Below are 20,988 nucleotides of genomic sequence, written 5' to 3'. Positions count from 1 at the left end.
AAATACAAAATTCATAGGTAAACATCTACTTCATTTTTGTATCCTCGTACTCTAGATCTTATTGTCATTCTTAGACATATAATTTCATAAGTAGGATTTAAGAAGTTTGGTGTATATATATGTATAGCCTTGTTCATACTCCGTGAAGGATGAAGGACTATTTTCAATAAACTCGTTGAATTTAAATTGTTATTAATAATTTTTACACATATATTACAAAGAAATATTTGGTGTACGAAATATATGAAAAAAAATCAAAGATTTATTTTTATAAAGTTAATTCACCTACCAACCGCACTACTGATTACACAGTGGTATTTTGAGTCACTTTTGTCAAATGGACAAGTCAATAATTTCAATTCCCATTTATACAAAAATTAAAAAAAAACATCAAAGTTTCTTAGTGATCCTAAATAATTATAAATAAAAATAATTAGACAATTATGAAATCATCAACTTGATTTAATTAATATATAGATAGCGTGATAATGCAATGTCCTAGACCAATTAATACCCAAACTTTATTTAATATGTATAATATCTTTTTGATATAATAGTATTAATCTTCTTATTATTTCAAAATAATAGTAACTCTTTTTCCCCAAGTCCCAATGTAATTCATATAGTACCATGACTAAGTGCCCCTAGCTACCAATAATTGAAGTACAATACAATTTTGTTGTATACTCTAATAAATACGATTCAATTTCAAATAAGATGGAATCAATTATGTTACTTTTCATCGTTTATATTGTTTTATTTAAATACATCTCACATCTCACTTCAAAAGAAGCTCTTCGACCAAGAATATATATTCTGATAGAAAGTTGACTAATATAAGTATAAAGACAAAAAGAAAAAAAAGAAGAAGCAAAGTCCACATTATATGATTTTTACACTAATTATATACCAATAAAGACAAGTGTTGTTTACCTTAATATAGGGAACATTAGGCTCAAATCACCCTATACATATATTTATTATATTATTTATGACTTATAATATATATAAGTATAAAATTATTTTTGATTGAAAATTAGAAGGACATAGAAGTTTCCTTATAGCATGTGAAATGCCTCGAGATGATATATTTAAATTAGGAATAACTCCACTTATATATCATCAATCAAAGATGTAGCTAACATCCACTTGAGGACCAAGTTCTTTTATATTGACCAATAGGTTTATGTCTATCTAAAATAGAAAAATAAAAAGTTTATAGACTATGATTTCAAACACATTATTAATTGCTATATATATATATATATATATATATATTGTTAGGCCATATGCATTATGCAACTAGGCAACCCCTAACATGAATTTCATGTATGTGTAGTTATCCATATGATTTTTTCAACTTTAAATTTTCTTGAATATCGTAAAAATAGAGATAAAGCATATATATATATATATATTTCCTGAATTTATAATGAATATGTTATTGTTATTGTTACATAAATAAATTTTCAAAGATAAAAAGTAGCAGAAATTATACATTATAAATTGCATCAAACTCTAGACATAGACATAAAATAACGAAAATAGAAAAATTGTACCTTCAAATATGAGTGTTGAACGGAAAGAAACAGAAAATTCAGGAAATCGACATCCCCAAATCATTAGACTTCTAGAAAAAAAGAGTTCGATCACCATTAAAATCCTTCTCAAAACCCAATGAAATATCCAATCCAACTTCGATATGAATTCATGCTAAATCTTCTTTTCTTTCTTTTTCACAGTTCTCACCAAATCTAATAACCAAAGTTTGTTAAATATTTGGCAACCACTAAAAGTACTCATATTTGATGAATATAATATTCAACGAAACACTTTGAATAGGGATATTTTTGTCATTTTCTCATATAACTATTAGATTATTTAAGAGATAATTTCTTATTAATCCAAAAATAGAACAAAACTACATATTATAATATGTTAATTTATATATACTGATAATGTAAAAATTTTACACTATTAATCTATCATGTATATAAGTCAAATTCATTTGATAATAATTAGAGTTTCACATTGATCATGAAATTGTACGTAGAGAATGGATCTCCTCACATGTACCTACCGCCCACTTAATTATGATTAGGGAATTATGGCATCCTTTTATATAATAATAAAAAAAATCTACACTAAAAAATAATTAATAATATTTTTTCATTTATTTTTTTCTATATTCTATATAGGGTCAAACCCTAAAATCTTTCTCAAGGGTCAATCATGTACTTCTATACACTATACAACAAAAAATACCAAATAAAGCACTAGTAGATCATGATTCATGAACACCAAATAAAGCACTTTGGAAGTCAATATAATTTTTTTTAAGAAATAATTCGACACGAGAGTCTGTTTGAATTAGCTGATTAAAATAAAAATTATGTGTTGAAAATTATTTTTAAATGTTAGAAATTGATTTTATAAATTTATGTGTAGTTACATGTTTGATCAGAAGTAATAATAAAAAATAGTTATTGCATTCCGTAAAAAGATAGATTATTTTTCAACTTTAGATTTTCTTAAATATATTTATATAAGTGAATTTAACTTATATCGAGGACAATACGTCTATCGTTGGAAGGGGGCACGACTCGCTGAATTCAAATCAGAAATCATCAACACAAACACAAACGAAATACTCCTTCATTGAGGAGTCGTTCTTGCTAGAAGCATACCTATAGCATAAGTTTTTTTTTTAACGTTATTAGTCTAATTTAACATGTCATAGCATGTAATACGTTTGTCTTATTTTTCAAAATAGTAATTATTTTTAGGTGCTCGACCAAAAAAAAATTACACTCTTAATTATATAAATTAAAACCATTTTCCAGTTATTAGAGATTCTACGTAATTTATTTTTTCAGCTTAAGAAAAATAATAATTATAGATCTGATCGTTGACCAACACATTTTTTTAGTTTTATATATTTACGTTGACTTTCCAGAATGCATTAATTATTAATTTCACAAACAAATTTTCACTGTTTTTATTCCTTTGTTTATTATTGCAATTAAATTAAAGTTCATTTTTTTTGCTTCAGTATATGTTAATCATTTCGAGAGAGAGAAAAAAAAAGACAAGAGACATAAACCTTATTTTCATGTAAATATTCACCTAACTTTTAAATGAATTAATGACAAAAACAAATCCTTAATTAAAGTTTCACTTAATTTGCGTTTGTCTTTTAGTCATGCACTGTTTCATGAGTAAAATTATCGTCATTTATAAGTTATTAAAACAATCACTACAAAAAAGAAACTGATCTCTAGACGTCGATTTGTATTTTTCGAATTTCAGACACTAAAGAAATCGATTTCCGGAGGTTGATTTTTTTCTATTTTTTTTAGGTGATTGATTTTCCTAAATTACAAATTTTCAGAACCATTATGTTGGCTGCATATATGCAATTTCCTCGAAGATAAACTTTATAAAAATGTAAGCAAATTAATCTAGCATTCAACTTGTTCCCAAAGTTAGGCAAAAAAGCAATAACATCTATTGTTGCAATATTCATCCACTCAAAAATTAAAATGTATACTACTACTATATATTATACATAATATGTATGTTCATACTAATTATTATTAAAAAGTCAACATAGGCCAACTTTTTTATTTCACTATAAATTCTTCATACTCAATCTATTTTTGTCCAATCACAATTTTTTTTGACATTTTTTGGTGTAAGCTTAATTTGCTCAAGAAGAAAAGGCTCTCAAATATTGTCATTTTTCTTCATTCCCAAGGTAATGTATACACGTATTCTTAGTATTTATTATTTTCTCCATCTCATTTTAAGTGTCGTTTGGATGAAAAAAAATTGTTTCAGAATTAGAATGATCAGAATATTATAATATCGAGATTGAATAAATATATTAGTGACTTGCATGCTTATAGTATAACATTACAAATTTCAAATGTTCTTCCCTTTAAAAAAAAAAAACGTGTGCACAGTTAAATAGATTTACATAAATGGTAATGAAAGATGTTAATATAGATGTCGGTGAATAATTCATATCTAACATGATTCTTTGATAATTCATCGTTAAAAGGGGAAGGATTAGCGTCGAATTTTTTATTGTTCAGCAATAAAAATTATAATTCATCGCTATATATTTATACTTTTTTTTTAATATAGTGATTCTTGAAAATTTAAAAGAAGTGTCTTCAAAAGAACGGTAAAATTGTGTCCTTGTGACTTATAAGGTATGAATTTGAGTCGTGAAAAGTGTTACTAATATTTGCATTAGAGTATGCTATCTATACGAAGTATACTGCGGCTTTAATTTTTCAACCCTGCATGAATTATGGAATATTTTGTACATCGAACTGTCTGTTTTTCTAAAATTATTTCTTGGAAGTTGGGTTTGACAATTTGAGATTGTGAGTGGTTTTAACATTTTGAAAATTGTGTGATTCTTTGAGTTTTTTGCAAGTGAAATATACTATGTACCTGAATAATGATGGAGTACTATTTAAAAAATTCATGTGATCAACAACTTTGAGTAATATCCTAATTTCAACGTTTTTTTTCTTTCTAAAATTTGATAATTTAAATACTTTTCCTCCCTAAAGTAATCCGTTTTCAGATTGTATTTCTTATATTATAAAAACAAAATGATAAAATAAAAATTATCTAGTGACAAATTAATTGTTTACTGATGTTTTTGAAGAACAATGTTATAATTTACTACTAGTACTAACTATAATAATGGTCAAAAACATAACCATTACTTTTTTGCGAGTTTATTCACATATTAACTATCAGTTATTGTTCTTCTCCTTTTTTTTCATATAAACTATCACTATCTATATTTAAAACATACCTAGTTGAGTAGATGGTGACAATCCAGATAAATGAAGGGAACAATAGATAGTTGGACTAATCAATTTTGAGGTGTGTTTTAATTTTTTAATCAATACATAGATTGTGATAGTCCAGATAGAAAAAATGAACAATGGATAATTGGACTAATGAACTTTAAAGTGTGTTTAAATTAATACATATACAGTTCATGTAGAAAAACTACGAAATAGCTGATAATTAGACTATATAATCGGCTTCAGAGTATATGTGGCCGCCTAATCAATATCGAAATGTGTTTTAATACATATATGGTGACTGAGGCGTATCTCGGAGGGGGTCACCGGGCTCACGTGAATCCATGCTCCCCTCCTGAAATCATATATGGTAGTGTTATATTTTTTTGAAAATATTTAAATATAGATATGTAAACCCATAGTTGAAGTATCATACAATGCGATTATCGTTGGGTGCACCTCTCTAAGTGAAGATAGAAATTTGAATTTTTTATTTCTCTCGTTTTATTTTCCTTTCTAAAATTGGATAACACCTCTCTAAGTGGTTTGGATAGGTAAAAATAATTCTGGACCTATAATTTTTAAATTTTAATTATTTTTAGTGATAAAAACCCAAATTTTAAACCGATCAACTTTATATCTTAGATCCACATGTTCGTAATAGTGCACCCATCATCTTAAAATCCTGAATACGCCTCTGCATGGTGATACACTGATAGTTCAGATAGTTAAAATATGAAATTCACGGAAAATTGATATTATAAAACTCTCTTAGGTACAAAGATTAGATTTGGAGTGTTGAAAACGCATTAGGAGGCCCTCTTATAAGGCTAAAAAACCGGACTTTTTAATTAATGAATTGAGTGATTGTATGTGTAAGAAAGCATATAGTAGAATTATAATATTACCTTTAAACCGTTAACCCCATGTGATCTTGCCTCATTTCTCATGGCTTCCTTCAATTCCAACTTTATTACTTTTCACATATATACTTTTAATAAATGTCCTATATATATACTATATAGTTTTTGCACAAGATCCATTGCTCTACAAATTCCAATACCAAAAAAAAAAAAAAAAAAAAGTCATAACACTTTTTAGTAGCTCATTTTCAATCATAGAACAACCTTGTTTGATCAACTATTGACATATATTGTGTGGTAAGTGTTGTAGTTTTGGTTAAATATCGATAAAGGCAGTTTCAGAATTTTAACTTAACGAGTTTCAAGATTCTGAGGTTTTGAAAATATTGGTGTAGAATGTACCTTGTGTTCATACTACTTTTCGGAGTTTTTCACGTATATATTTATAGTCTATGTTGAAATAATGTGTTTTTTTTTTCAATCATAAAACCTTTGTTTGAACTATTGACATATTGTTTGGTAAGTGTGTAGTTTTGGTTAAGTATCAATAGAGGAGTTCCAGAATTTTAACTTAACGAGTTCAAGATTCTTAGTTTTTCGAAAATATTGGTGTAGAACTTATATTCATACTACTTTACGGAGTTTTTCACGTATATATTTATAGTCTATGTTGAAAAATAATGTGTTCTTACAATCATAGATTGAAATTGTGTGGTATAAATGTATAGTTTTGGTTAAGTATCAACAAAGGCAGTTCTAGAATTTTAACTTAACGAGTTTCAAGATTTTGAGTTTGTCGAAAATATTGGTGTACATAGAGCTTATATGTATAGTACTTTTCATAGTATATATTTACTGTATATATATGCTGAAAATAATGTGTTCTTTCAAGATTTGATCTTTACTTGATTGTTATATGTATCCCTTCGACAGAAAATTATACTATTCAGACATAGTTAAAGTTATCTTTTATGTACATATATATATAGCAGACATTGAACCCCTTAGTGAAAATCTTGGTTATGTCGTTGTATTTGTAGTCTTTGAGTTTAAGCGTTTGGTTTTTAATTTTAATTTTTTTTGACATTTTTGTAGGTGGATTTGGCTCCATATATGAGATGGGGTTAGCTAGAAATCCTAATATAAGAAGTGGAGATTCTTTAGAAGGAATGTTGAGTGACTATATGGGAGGAAAAGCAGCAAAAATGAGATCACAAAAAGGTTCTTCAACTAAAGTTGTGACAATATTAACTTGTTTACAGTTTTCTTTTGCTGTTTATGCAACATTTCTTCTGTATTACATGAGTCCATCAATAGATTTAAGTAGTAAACCAGATTTTACTTGGGCTACGCGTATCGCTCAGTCGTGGAAACACTTCATTATATCTCCACATGTTGTTAGTCATGTTGTTGAGTCAAAATCAATTGTTGATGTTTGTGAACATGAGAAGATTGATTTTGAACAGAAGAAGTCTAATGATGCACTTATGATTAAGTTGAAGACAGAGTTGTATCAAGAATTGAGGGATTTTCAGAACAAGAATCTTGGTGGTACTGAGACACTTTCTGAGTTGATGTTAATGAAGTCTAAATGGGATTTACGCGGTCCAAACAAGCCGAAAATCACTGTGATATTGAATCATTTCAAGAGGAAAACACTGTGTTCTCAGATTGATTCTTTACTTGGACAAACACTTCAATTTCATCATGTTTGGGTTGTCGCGTTTGGAAGTCCTAACGAAGAATCACTCAAGAGGATTGTAGATAGTTACAATGACTCGCGTATAAGTTTTATAAGTTCATCTTATGATTTTAAGTACTATGGAAGGTTTCAAATGGCTTTGCAAACAGAAGCTGATCTTGTGTATATCGTAGACGATGACATGATCCCAGGGAAGAAAATGTTGCAGATTTTAGCACATGTTGCAGGAACAGACAAGTATATGAATTCTGTTTTGGGAAGTATTGGTAGGATTTTGCCTTTTAGACAGAAAGATTTCATTTTTCCGAGCTATAGGAAGTTTCGATCCAAGGAGGCAGGGCTTTATTTGCCTGATCCTGCTTATAATATCACTGTGGATAGAATTGTTCAAGCGGATTTCCTATCGAGTTCTTGGTTTCTTTCTGCTGAACTTGTCAAGACACTTTTCATCGAGACGCCCTTCACTTTCATGACAGGAGAAGACTTGCACTTAAGGTAATGCTTTCTACTTCAATTATGTTAGAAATGATCTATCTGTGTTACTTCTTTTATTAGTTCAACTTGATGATAGAAAAGTACAATACAATTTGCTTGTAGATAGATATAGTATGATCAGAGTGACATAATTTATAACACTCCAACTCGTCCTCATTGTGTCTCGTGGATACCCCATGCTGACGTGACACATAAATTTTGGTAAGTTGGAGTGTTCAATTGACACAGTGAAGACGAGTTGAGGTGTCTAGATGTGCGTAATTACAGTTGGAGTGTTTACTTGTCAGTTGAGGCCAAGTTTGAGTGTCTGTTTATGTATTACCCCTTGCAGTTATGTGTTTGAAGTTTCTAAGAATTTTACTTTCGTGGGAAAAAAAATGCAGCTATCAGCTTCAGAAGTACAGAAATGCTGGTTCATTTGTGCTACCAGTTGATCCAAATGACAAAGAAACATGGGGTGACAGTGAGCACAGACTTGCTTATGTATCCGAAACCACTGTTATATTCAAGGACACGGTTCAAGTCCGAGATGATCAGTGGTGGAAAGCACTCTCTACTGGTTACATAACGCAATGGGCAGCGATGAATCCTCAGAAGATTGATGTACTTTTCTACGCCCATTCTGTCGATGAAGTTAAAGCTCTCGCGCCTCTTCTTGAAAAGTTCAGGTCAACAGTTGGAAAAAAGGCCTACATTGTTGTCTCAGGAGGCAGTTTCTGCCCTTGTGAAGATGCTGCTGCAGCTTTGAAATGGCCTAACATAGTATGCACAGAAAGGAGGTTCAAGATTATGGATTTAGGAGTTGGGGCTCTATCTGGGATATCGAATTCAGAAGTCCCCGTCGTTCAAGCAGTCTATGCCAGCATGAAAGGACTAATCAAGATTCACAACCCGAGCCTCGTGATCACAGTAGCTGATGCAGATTCTAATGTGATGAAAGCACTCAAGATGGCTGTAGAAACTAACACAAACAGTTCAAAATTGGTTCTTCTACCTAGATCATCTGTCACTAAGGTTCTTTGGATGGCTGATCTTCGTTCCACAGCATTGCCAAGTAAGATATCGATGAACCTTACACCTTACATTTCCCTTATACCTCGATTTAACGTATGATCTGTTATTATCTGTTGTTTCTAGTACTTCTGTCACCTCTAAGGTAGGAGTAAGGTCTGCGTACATTTTATCCTCCCCAGACCTCACGTTGTGGGACTAGACTGGGTATGTGGCTGTTGTTATATTTGATCTATAGTCTGAACAATGCAATTTGTACTTGCTGCAGATTGGAACCGTATGACGCTTTCTATAAACATCATCACACAGAACAGAGCTAATTCACTAGCAAGGCTTCTCAAGGCGCTCAGTGACGCGTACTACATAGGTGATCAAGTTCCTATAACTTTCAACATGGATAGTAAGGTAGATGAGGCAACTATAAAGCTTGTTAACTCATTCAATTGGCCTCACGGAACCAAAACTCTTCGAAGAAGGATCATCCAAGGAGGCCTAATTCGAGCTGTTAGTGAGAGTTGGTACCCCTCATCGGATGATGATTTTGGTCTGTTACTCGAAGATGACATTGAAGTCTCCCCATACTATTACCTATGGATCAAATATGCTCTGTTGGCCTACCACTATGACCCTCAAATATCACTCCCTGAGCTCTCCTCCATCTCTCTTTACACGCCACGTTTGGTGGAAGTTGTTAAAGAAAGGCCTAAATGGAATGCAACTGACTTCTTCAAACACATTCATCCAAACACACCATATCTCCATCAGCTGCCTTGCAGTTGGGGCGCGGTGTTTTTCCCCAAGCAATGGAAGGAATTCTACGTCTACATGAACATGAGATTCACGGAAGATCCAAAGCAAAATCCAGTACAGATACCAAAATCAAGAACTAATGGATGGCAAGCTTCTTGGAAGAAGTTCTTGATAGACATGATGTACTTAAGAGGATACGTTAGCCTTTATCCGAACTTTCCAAATCAAATGAGCTTTTCAACAAACCATATGGAACCAGGAGCTCACATAGCAGCTAAGAACAATGTAGTTAAGCATAACAAGGCAGATTTTGAGGTGCCATTGATCAAAGAAGACTTCAAGAACCACTTACCTAATGGGAAAATGCCTCAAGCTTCGAAGTTACCTTCGTTGAATCTCTTCAATCAACCTGTTTCATTAAAAGGCTTAAAGACAGCAGGAGCAAAACTCGGAACAGACGTACTACAATGCAGTCCAACGGAGATAGTATCCGTTCACCACGATACAGGTTTACCATCACATTGTGCAAGATTCTGATTACAAATTACAATTCTTTTTATTTTCCATGTTACATTATTTTGTTGCAGCCAAAAGTGGCTTTCTGTATCCTCTTTGTTATCAATCAAACAAAAAATTCACTCATAATTTTTTAACATTGCCTTTAATAGTTTTCATTTTCTTACAAATTTTTTTTTTTAGACTTCAAATCATACAGTTTGAGATTATAATGTCATTGCAACAAAATCTCATGTTTCAATCAAATGTCCTTGTAACTAAAACAACATCTCAGGTCAGGTTGGGTCGGGTCGGGCTTACAGACTGAATAGGTGAGTCCAACCCAAAACACTAGTAGTCTATGAGGTGGGAGAGCCCATTTGGCCCATAAATCTATTGGTATTTGTCTTTTAACACCTAACCAACACTCTGAATCACAGCCTCAAGTATTGATCGATCTGCTCTGATATCAATTGTTATAAACTAAACATGCTTGAGAGTCCAAAAAACCAAATAATGAGTATTCTTTTTTCTTTTTTTGGTACATAAACTCATTATTTTTTTCTTTTTAATCAACAAAAGACAATTGAAATACAACATACATTGTCAATGCATAAAAGTTAAACTAACATCCGAATCTAGTGAGTGAAAGAGTCCTACCAACTAACACCAACATGGAAACTTGGCAGTTAAAGTCTCAAAAAAAAAAAAGTACAATGTTAAGCAGAGTGGGGCAGAACTCATATGACACAATTTTATTTTATTATTCAAAATAATCCAGAAATTGTGCTTTTGCTTTCAAAAAATATAGATGGTTTACCTAACATAAGTTAATTAAATGCATCTGTTATGGAAGATAAAACATGAAAGAAGCATGTTGGCAAATATAATAATGTCATCTCATGTTCATAAATAATGAGATCATTATCTTACTGGGTCGTATTTGTGTCGGATCTTTAAAAAATACACTATATCTAGAGAATTCGATACGTATCCATGACATTTTTAAAGACTTCAAGCAACATAGTTAAAAAAAACTTATAAAAAATTACGGGTAAAACACTCGCGGAATATAATAGCAGGCTCACCATAAAGATACAAGAGTAAAATATTTTTAACTCGATGTCTAATCTCATGTATACATTTTATTATAAAAGGGGGAAAATATATAAATATTGTCATGCAAAGTTGAATACATCCATATCTTATTCAACATTAATTTGACAAAATCAAGATTTTGATAGTTTCTCCCATGTTTATCAATTAAGCACTATAATATTGCATTAATATTTCAGTAGCAAATTTTATTAAACTATCCAAAGAAAAAGAGTCTCTCTCTATATATATATACTAAAGAACACTTTTTCTTATAGCGCTTAATTCTCGAGATATATTAAATAAACAAGGATAACTGTAATAAACTAACCTTATATTTACTCCCTTCGTTTCATAGATGACCCTATATCAAAAATAAATATTTCAGTTTACTCGATAATTTAAAAAATCAAGAAGATTTATTATATTTTTTTTCTTTTACCTTTAATAATAAATAACCTCATAAAATACTATTATTAATAAGTTTTAAATTAATAAAAATACATCTCTAATAGTAAAAGTTCTCTTAAAGGTTATATCAACTCAAAATGAGTCGAATAATATGAAATGAAACGAAAGGAGACATTTATATTTTGGAATGACGTGAAATGAGCTAAAATAAAATTTATTTTGTGACGGAGAGAATAATTCACAAAGGATAATATAGTAAATTAGAAAAAAGACAAATTTTCATTATTTTTTTCTGTTTCATAATTTCAAAGCAAAACACATATTTTATTTTATTTTCAAAATTTTGTAACATTTCTTCCCCAATAAATCGAAAACCTTGAACCCGATCTCTTAGGAAGATCTATCTTTCTTCTTCGTGAAAACCCATCGGCGGAACCTGTAAATCTCTCAAACCCTAGTTTTATTTTTCTCATTTACGATTCTTTTAATGCCCATTCATTTGATTTTATTGGGTTTTAACAGTTAAATTTGAAGATTTAAAAAAAATAAATTAAATGGATGATCGTAGAAATGGAGATTAGGGTGTTTTTGGTAATGAAAAGGGTTTAATTAAGAATTTTATTTACATTTTTTGAGAGTTTTTTTCTATGTCAAGAATGGATTTTTCAGTTTTCACATTGAATGTCAGCAGCATTGTTGATAGTTTAGTCTTAATTCGATTCATTTTGTTTTAATATTTATAGGAGAGTAAAGGTTTTTTTTTAAAAAAAATATACATATTTGTAATTTTGATGTTGGAGGTTTATGGTTGAGATCAGTAAGCAAGATTTGTTAACCCCATTTTTAAGGAAATTGTAAAAATGGTAACTTTGTATTTGTTTTACACACTTGTTTTTTTTTTTATGTGTTTTACTTGAGCTGAGGGTCTATCGGAAATAGTCTTTGTACCTTCGCGAGTTAGGGGTAAGGTTGTGTACACATGGGAGGGTCCTCCCAGACCCCATTTGTGTGATTACACTGGGTATGTTGTTGTTGTTGTGTAAAAATTGTAACTTTAAAGTTACATACATAAAGGTTTTTGTTTTCATGTTGTTGAAGTTTCAGCAGAAACATAACTTGCTTATGAAAGGAAATATGTCTTTATTGTAAAACTTTTATCCAGCCAGAGTATAAGATCGTTAGCTGGTTTTGTTTGGAGTCTTTAGTTAGTAAATTGAATTGAGAGATTGAGTTTTTGGGAGAATGGTTGTCCAAATTTTTTTTCCCCGGTGTGCTGTATAGTTATGGATCATATGTGCTATTAGATTCCACATTTTTTTAATAGAACTTTTTGCCAAGATATTACTAGCGATTGATCACAATGTCAGGTTAAAAGATTAGGTGATATCATTTAGGTGTTGGGTGTGACTTTTTTCTTTTGAGTGATTGTGATGTGTGACTTATTGTCCCATGACTAATAGGATTTAAACTTTCAGGCATGTGAATTTGCTCTCTGAAACTGGAGGATGCTCAAGGAATTGGTTTCTGCCTAGTGTGTGACCTTTGAGTTGAGCAACTTTTGTGAAAATGGGAACCCCTTACCGCAGGTTTGTAGGCAATATTTGCATGTCTCTCTAATGAATTTCAAAGTTGAGCTTATCGTTAACACATTTAGCTTAAATCACCTTCTTTCTGTTATTCCTATTGATGCAGTGGGGCTTTCAAAAGATCAAATGATAGTACTAGACTTGTTATAACCACTATCATGGGAATGGTGTTTGGATACTTTGTTGGGATTTCTTTTCCATCTGTTTCTCTAACTAAGGTATGTTAGCGCAATGCCTGCATGGTTCTTGTGGTATAAACCAATTCAATTTTTTCGTTCATTACAATCTTCGGGTCATTTGCAGATTAATTTACCTTCAAGCCTAATATCAACTCTCGATTATGCCTTCAATGATGATCATAGACGTGCTATAGAGCGTACTTTCCCGGAGAATCTTGGTTCTGGTAGTACTCCTATAACACCAAAGGTATTTATTTCATTGTTGATTGATGGAATATCATTACAAGTTATAATGACTATATTTTGTATGGTGAAATAGCTTTAGGGACTCCATGTGGGAGGAAATAACATTTAACTCCATTTTGTGGTTGGAGGGTGAGGATGGGGGTAATTTTAGCTATTTCTGAGTTGTGTTGTGGCATATACAGTTGTTTTAGCTACCGAAACCAATAAAAGGTATAAGACCAAATGCCCTGGCCAATTTCATTATTTTTGGTGTACTGGTAGCATTATGTTGGAGAAACAGTTACTATGAAACTAAAGGCCCTTTGTCCCTGTTGCATATAATTTCCTGTATTTGTAATAAATCTCTCATATACAATCTCAAAAAAAAATATATCTCTCATATAAAGACAATTTGGTGTGTTGTTCTGTTCATTTCATTCCAGTCCTGTTATTTGCTAAGTATCATTTTGAATATTCAAAGATGGAATACACATTTTCTTGGTCCACACGAAGTTGAGCAAAGAACTGTTTGGGTTTATGAGACTTGGTCTAGTCTGAGCCAGAACTGAATAGAACTAAATACCAGTAATCTCTCCAGTCTCCCCCACCTACAGTCATATCTACCATTATAACAGATAGAATTAAGGTGGTTTCTTTTGTAAAACATTCTCAAAGGAAATTGCTTTTTATTGGGAAACATTTTGTCTTATCAAATGTCAGCCTAGTTTCCAAAACTTAATTATGCCATGGAAATTTGGATTGAGGGAGTAGTAGCATAAAATTAGCTAGAAACATTGAGTATTACTGGGTCAATGGTGCATTGTTATGGTAGTATGTGTGGTTCATATCTGAAGCCGCCAAACTTTTCTGTGTTTGCTTTGTGACAAGCTTTTCTAATTTCCTGTAGAATAAAGAGAAGTTTGGAGACATAAATGCTTAGCACATGATTATTTTGCATTGGGAGATGGCGTAGGATATTTATTCTAACTGCCATGGTTGATTTAGGATCTGGAGCACCTAGGCATTTGTTCTGAAATATTGATGGGTTGCTTTCCTTTTTGCAGATATATGTCCCATCAAATCCTCGCGGCGCGGAGTCATTGCCACCAGGGATTGTGGTCTCAGAATCAGATTTTTATTTGCGAAGGTTGTGGGGTGAACCAAGTGAGGTATGGATCAAATATCTCTTATGATATTGTTTAACCTGATTTAACAAAAAAGAAAAGAATGTGTGGTAGTTGAATAGATTATGAAACCTTTTACTGTGTCTGCTTAAGAGAAAGAATCTGCAACTGTCTTGCTCTTCATGAGCTGTTCTAGTAATCATATCATTGCCCTTCATGGCATAAACTTTATGTTAGATACTTTAATGTTTGCAATGGTGCTTCTTAGTCAGTTTTTATTTGCTATGTTGCTCGGACTCTTCAACAATGTCAAGGGGTGCGTGTCGGATTCGCCAAAACTGATGTATTGTTGGAGAATCCGGCACGGGTGCGGCATTGAAAGTGAAGAGTCCACGCAACTTAGCTTATTTGTGCTCCTTAAAAAACGAGCAGTTGGATACTGAACATGAGGAGTATACGTGCATTTTAGAACTGGCGTTCAACTTTATGTACTATGGCCTGTTCTGACCTGAAGTGTCTTAGTGTCAACTTTTTGACGTACATTAGTAGAACTTCTGTCAGTTTCTGGCCAATCATTATCGGATTGGACTAGAACATAGGGTGAGAAGGGACTGTGTTCAATATTCAAAATTGTCTTTTTTAGCTGGTGCTTCTTCTGGCTATGGTTTTGTTGAAAAATTGTGGTATTTTCAGGATCTGACAAAAAAGCCCAAGTACTTGGTTACATTTACGGTTGGTTTGGATCAGAAGTACAACATTGACGCAGCGGTTAAAAAGGTGACAGCAATGAAGCAATTCTACCGAATAAATATTATATTGATATTATGGAGCTTAGTGTTTATTTCTCTTTTCTCTTGACAGTTGACGTTGTATTCCATATACTGAGTCTTATATTTTATATATACATGGATTAGTTTTCAGAGGATTTCCAAATTTTGCTTTTCCATTATGATGGTCGAACAACCGAGTGGGATCAATTTGAATGGTCCAAGCGTGCAGTTCACATCAGTGTTAAGAAGCAGACAAAATGGTAAGACTTTGAGTTTAGTTATTACCTTTTGTATTCCAACTCTTCTGTTTTTTATTCAAAATTTCAAGAATAATGTGCGATAGTGAACTCTTACTAATTCAGGAAGTCCCTTTTTATTAGCGTGTTTGGCTCCATGTATAGGAACATGTAAAATGACGAGAATGTTGTTGTTTGCATACGATAACTAATCCTCTTGATTCTTTATATACACTGATAGTGTGAAACCATTTTCACTATCAGGCCACAAAAAATAAATACATGTAATTGTGCATAAAAAGTGGTCTTCATAACCTGAAAAGTAAGACAGGCTACATGTTAGAACAGGTTAAAATATATTGACAGTGTAGAAGTTTTTAATTTTGTTAGTGTATACAAGTTAAATCCAATCCCTTTGTATCCATAATTTGTTATTACTTTGTATGACAGGTGGTATGCAAAGAGGTTTCTGCATCCAGATGTTGTAGCTGCCTATGATTACATATTTATATGGGATGAAGATCTTGGAGTTGAGCACTTCAATGCAGAGAAGTAGGTGTCTTTCCATTGTTCTGTCACATGATTTCTCATTCTTTTCAATCAGAAAAAAAAGTATTTGGTGTCTTTATAATCTTCTTCCATATGAATATCGTCACCTGAATACGGCAGATATATGCAACTAGTTAAGAAACATGGTCTAGACATCTCTCAGCCTGGTCTTGAACCCAACAATGGACTCACATGGCAGATGACTAAGAGGAGGGGTGACAGAGAAGTTCACAAGTATGTTCATTGTGTTTAACTCCCCACCAAAAAATAAACATACACACACAGGAGGGAGCTTCTCTTCATCTTTGATAATATTCGTCCCTAATTTGGATGGAACCACTCCGAAAGTTAACATGTGTTGGTGGTAAACAGGGATACAGAAGAGAAACCAGGCTGGTGCAGTGATCCACATTTGCCTCCTTGTGCAGCGTACTCCCTCCCTCCCTCTCTCTCTATCTATCTCTATCTAATGTATGCAAACCGCTGGGTACAATTTGGCCTGTCTACCCCTCAATTGTGTGCTCATAACATTATTAGCTTGGTTTTGCTCTTTTCTGAAAATATGCACATACTAAAATAGATTAATGTTCAGCAATATTGATCTAAATCAGAACTCAAGTAATATACCTATATTATCTTTCTTTTGAGATGGTATGTAACTTTAAGACTAAACATGTGCTTTAGTGAGTTTCACTTCCATCATTAGTATTACTAAGCACGTATTTCTTAGCTTCTCTCCGGTCCAGCTAGTCTTAGCAACATCATTAAAGTGGAACTTGTTTAGTGCATCTTCAACTAGAGTGAGCCTAACTATTTACTTGCCTAAATCACAATGAATTATTTGACCTTTTACATGAAGCCAAGAGCAAAAAGACGGTCTTGAACCCCCAACCTCAGCTTTGGTAAGGCTATGCACTTCCATCAAGCTATATTTCCTCCAGCTAAGGTAGTAACGAAGCACTATTGAGCATTTTTCACATGGTTAAGATATGTTATCCTGACAGGCAATGATATGCAACTTTGTGCTTCATCAAGCAAGAGTAGATCTAATAGCAGACTGATGTATCCCTCTTTTTAAAAAAAATGCTGACTGACGTGTCTAGTCTTGTGTTGAGTATTTAATCCGCTAATATTTTAAGTTGCATCTGGATTTTATGCTCTAGTCCTATCATTTTGTCATTCCTCTTTTTGTTGTGGGGATGGAGGGGCAGGGTCCAAGATTTTATGTTGTTTGGTTATTATTGGACTAGCTCTTCTTTAGTCTTAAGACTGCATAAGTCATTTTTACTCTTTTTATGTTATTCTAGAAAGAAATTTTTCACTTTACGAGTAGAACAGCATGCCATTGGCTGTACCTTTTTTTATGTATTTCACAAGATGTTAGATTGAAATTTAGATAAGATTTTGTCCTGAGTATGACTAGACAACCTAATTTTGCTGTGTAGCACTGAGATATACAATATGATCTAATCGAGTTGCATGTAGAATTTTTCCTTTTTGAAAATTGATTAAACAAGACTCATCAGCAACAGAATATTCCAATGCCTTTTATTATTATCGTGCAACTTATAGTTAATATCTTGGTCTATCTTTTTATATACAGTTTTGTGGAAATAATGGCTCCTGTATTCTCTCGAGAAGCTTGGCGATGTGTTTGGCATTTGATTCAGGTAGTTCCTACACTTGGTATCACTTCCATCTCCACAACAGTGTCCATTTCTATAACATTACACTGATGCTTGTACTTTGACTTGATTTTTGGTTATAGAATGATTTGGTACATGGATGGGGATTGGATTTTGCACTAAGAAGATGTGTAGAGGTTAGTAGTTCTCCTCCCATGGTAAAATTGTAAAAGAGGGAGAGCTGAACCTGGAGAACATTGATAACACCGGAGACATGGAAATTAATAGTCTTCTTCACTCTTTTATGAGTCTTTTACTGATCTAAAGTATGGTGGACCCTTTGATATAATCTTAATGTTAATCTCTTGCTTTGGCGCAGCCTGCTCATGAAAAAATTGGTGTGGTAGATTCACAGTGGATTGTGCATCAAGTTATTCCTTCTCTTGGGAATCAGGTTAGTCAATTGAAACTTCAAGGAACCTATGGCAGTTACTAGAATACAGATTAATAGTTTGTCAATTACATTTCCGTAATTTAAACAACTAGTATCATCCTGTCCAAGTTGATTATGAACTAAAGTTTTGTGAATTCAAATTTTCTCTGGCTCTTTGAAAGGATGATATCTGTATGACTGCATTTATCTTTCTGACCAGTTCCCTTCTCTGATTACCGAGGCTTCAATCACTTGCCGCCCCCTCTAATAGGAATAACCATCCTAAGCATTCACCTTTCTGAGTCCTTGAGATAATGCGGATTGAAGTCCAGTGTTCATTAGCAATAATAGCAGTCGAATTCAAACGAATAAAGCCAAAAACCTTATCCCACTTCTTTTTTCCTTTGACAAGTAAAATTTGAAAACCATTTCATTTTGATCCCTTACTACTTGTTAGTCCTAGGAAGTATTGGGGAGAGGTGATTAGACAGGACTTGGCTCAGCTTCACATCACCGAGGACATGACTCTAGATAGGAAGGAGTGGAGGTCGCGTATTAAGGTTGAAGGTTAGTAGGGTTAGCGTGTTGTCTTTCCTTGCGAGGGTATGGGTTGGTAGTGTTTGTAGTAGTCCTAGCCTGGCACTTGTAGTTCTGGTCTGTGATCCTACAGTCATATGTTGTTTACTGCGTTTCGCCTCTCACAGTATTTTCTTGATGTTATTGTCTCCGTTGTTGATTATGCGCTATTTTTCTTATTGGATGTTATGTTTTATATAATGTTTCCTCTTCTTTTACTTGATTTGGATGTACTTGAGCCGAGGGTCCTCCGGAAACAGCCTCTCTACCTCCACGAGGTAGTGGTAAGGTCTGCGTACACTTTACCCTCCCCAGACCCCACTTTGTGGGATTTCACTGGGTATGTTGTTGTTGTTGTTGTACTACTTGTTAGTCCTAGACGTAGGTTAAAAGATATATCATCGTCACTTCGGCTTTAAATTTGATAAAAATTGCTTCTTGTCTTTCTGGTGGAAGATGACTTAGGGGCTAACTGAGAGAAAGAATGCTGCTTTTGGTACGAGTTTAATCCTATATGTAACTAGAGCTTGAAGCTCCTGCTAGGTTATTTCTTGAGTTGTATACTTATATTTGCTATTTCTTTGTTATGATTACACGTAGTTCTCGTTTCTTTGGTAACGTGACTGGCATATACTCATTTGTATTTGCTGTACCTGCTTCATTTTTTGACACTGTTCTCGACTTCTTGGATCACAGGGTCAACCCGAGAACGGCAAAGCTCCCTGGGAAGGGGTAAGCATATCGATTCCTTCACTCCAATTTTATTTTAAATATGATATTCATTTGCTTCCAGTTAGTGAATTGCTTTCTCTTTCTAGGTAAGAGAGAGATGTAGAAACGAATGGGCAATGTTCCAAGATCGTTTATCGAATGCAGATAAAGCGTATTTTGCCCAGCATGGAAAAACTCGAGTATAACACGCCTCCAAAACGTCTTGTACATTGCTTCTTTCGCCTATTTTCTCTCCTTTTTTTCGGTTTCTAGGTGGTGTTGCCTATTCTTTTTTCTGAGTATCTGTTCTTTTTTTGATCTTTTCATTTCAATATTAGTGTAGTGAAATTCTATGTAGCTAGTGAATGCTAAAACCATTAGATATTGGAAGTTTTCTGGTGCATATAGATGATACACAAGGTTTATAGTCAATGTTTTTTCTGCATTTAATTCTTGTTTTTGGAATAATCGAGAAATCTCTGAGGGCCAGTAGCAGACGGTTTGAAACTCGATGGATAATGAGCACGTTTCTTTATCCTTTTCCATTTAAATACAAGGCTTTTGTGGCCATTTCATTGGCCCTTTTGAATTCTAGCTTCTCCTTCAATCAATCGCCGTCAATTCCATGTACAAGTGTCTAGAGTTTAATTGAATCCCCTTTGTTGAGAAATAATTAGCACAGATAGGGTTAAAAAAATTGTTTATTTTTAATTAGCACATGTTGATGGTGGGAGGTGTCAGGTATTTTGTGAAATTAGTCGAGTGCGCGAAAGTTGGTCCGGAAATTACGGTCATTAAAAAAAATCATTTATTTTTAAACTGTGATTCCCATTAACGTAAGAAATGCTTCTAGTTTTATGATAAAAGGAGGTAATTTCCATGTGTAACATTTCAAAATATGTTCTAATTTCCTGGTTTCACCACTATTATCGACATATCGGAATGAGGAGAGATAGAACGGAGTTCTTCACAAATTTGAAACAAAGAAATTAAAAGAAGCTTCTCATAAATATTCTATTGTTAAATTGAGTCTACTCAATCTCAGAAGCTAATTCACGGATATCTACCTAACACATGACCAAATCATACACTAATCTTTGCATTATGTTGGACCTCGAACAAAAAATATTTTAGTTATATTAGTCTAAACTATGAAAAATTAAAGAAATGGTTAAGTAATAAATATTCTTTAATTAAAGAAATTGACAGCTTAATATACTAATTCTAGAAGTTAGAAAGCATGATTAAAATTATTAAGACAATAATTACGGACGTAAATCAATCACATCAACAGAGTATACAAGTTGTACTTCTTTTATA

At 32.7% G+C, this 20,988-nt stretch overlaps 2 protein-coding genes across 2 annotated transcripts; both read left to right on the top strand.

The window, feature by feature from the left end:
- The first annotated feature begins 3,693 nt into the window (after positions 1 to 3,693).
- On the top strand, positions 3,694 to 10,289 carry LOC125843656 (uncharacterized). The gene is made up of 4 exons (XM_049522817.1): positions 3,694 to 3,757; positions 6,791 to 7,892; positions 8,276 to 8,946; positions 9,172 to 10,289. The coding sequence occupies exons 2-4, from the start codon at positions 6,814 to 6,816 to the stop codon at positions 10,188 to 10,190; spliced, it is 2,769 nt and encodes a 922-aa protein (XP_049378774.1). The 5' UTR covers positions 3,694 to 3,757; positions 6,791 to 6,813; the 3' UTR covers positions 10,191 to 10,289.
- Positions 10,290 to 11,958: 1,669 nt separating this feature from the next.
- Positions 11,959 to 20,100, top strand: LOC125843693 (uncharacterized). Its single transcript, XM_049522867.1, has 15 exons — positions 11,959 to 12,092; positions 13,130 to 13,240; positions 13,347 to 13,458; positions 13,544 to 13,666; positions 14,709 to 14,813; positions 15,462 to 15,545; positions 15,683 to 15,798; positions 16,225 to 16,326; positions 16,444 to 16,557; positions 16,696 to 16,752; positions 17,927 to 17,993; positions 18,092 to 18,145; positions 18,328 to 18,402; positions 19,654 to 19,689; positions 19,776 to 20,100. The coding sequence occupies exons 2-15, from the start codon at positions 13,221 to 13,223 to the stop codon at positions 19,872 to 19,874; spliced, it is 1,164 nt and encodes a 387-aa protein (XP_049378824.1). The 5' UTR covers positions 11,959 to 12,092; positions 13,130 to 13,220; the 3' UTR covers positions 19,875 to 20,100.
- Positions 20,101 to 20,988: the final 888 nt, after the last annotated feature.

The sequence above is a fragment of the Solanum stenotomum genome, chromosome 11, assembly GCF_019186545.1.
Source record: "Solanum stenotomum isolate F172 chromosome 11, ASM1918654v1, whole genome shotgun sequence".
Taxonomy (NCBI): Eukaryota; Viridiplantae; Streptophyta; class Magnoliopsida; order Solanales; family Solanaceae; genus Solanum; species Solanum stenotomum.
Note: the sequence above shows the minus strand (reverse complement) of the source record. Positions and strands in the feature narration are given on the sequence as shown.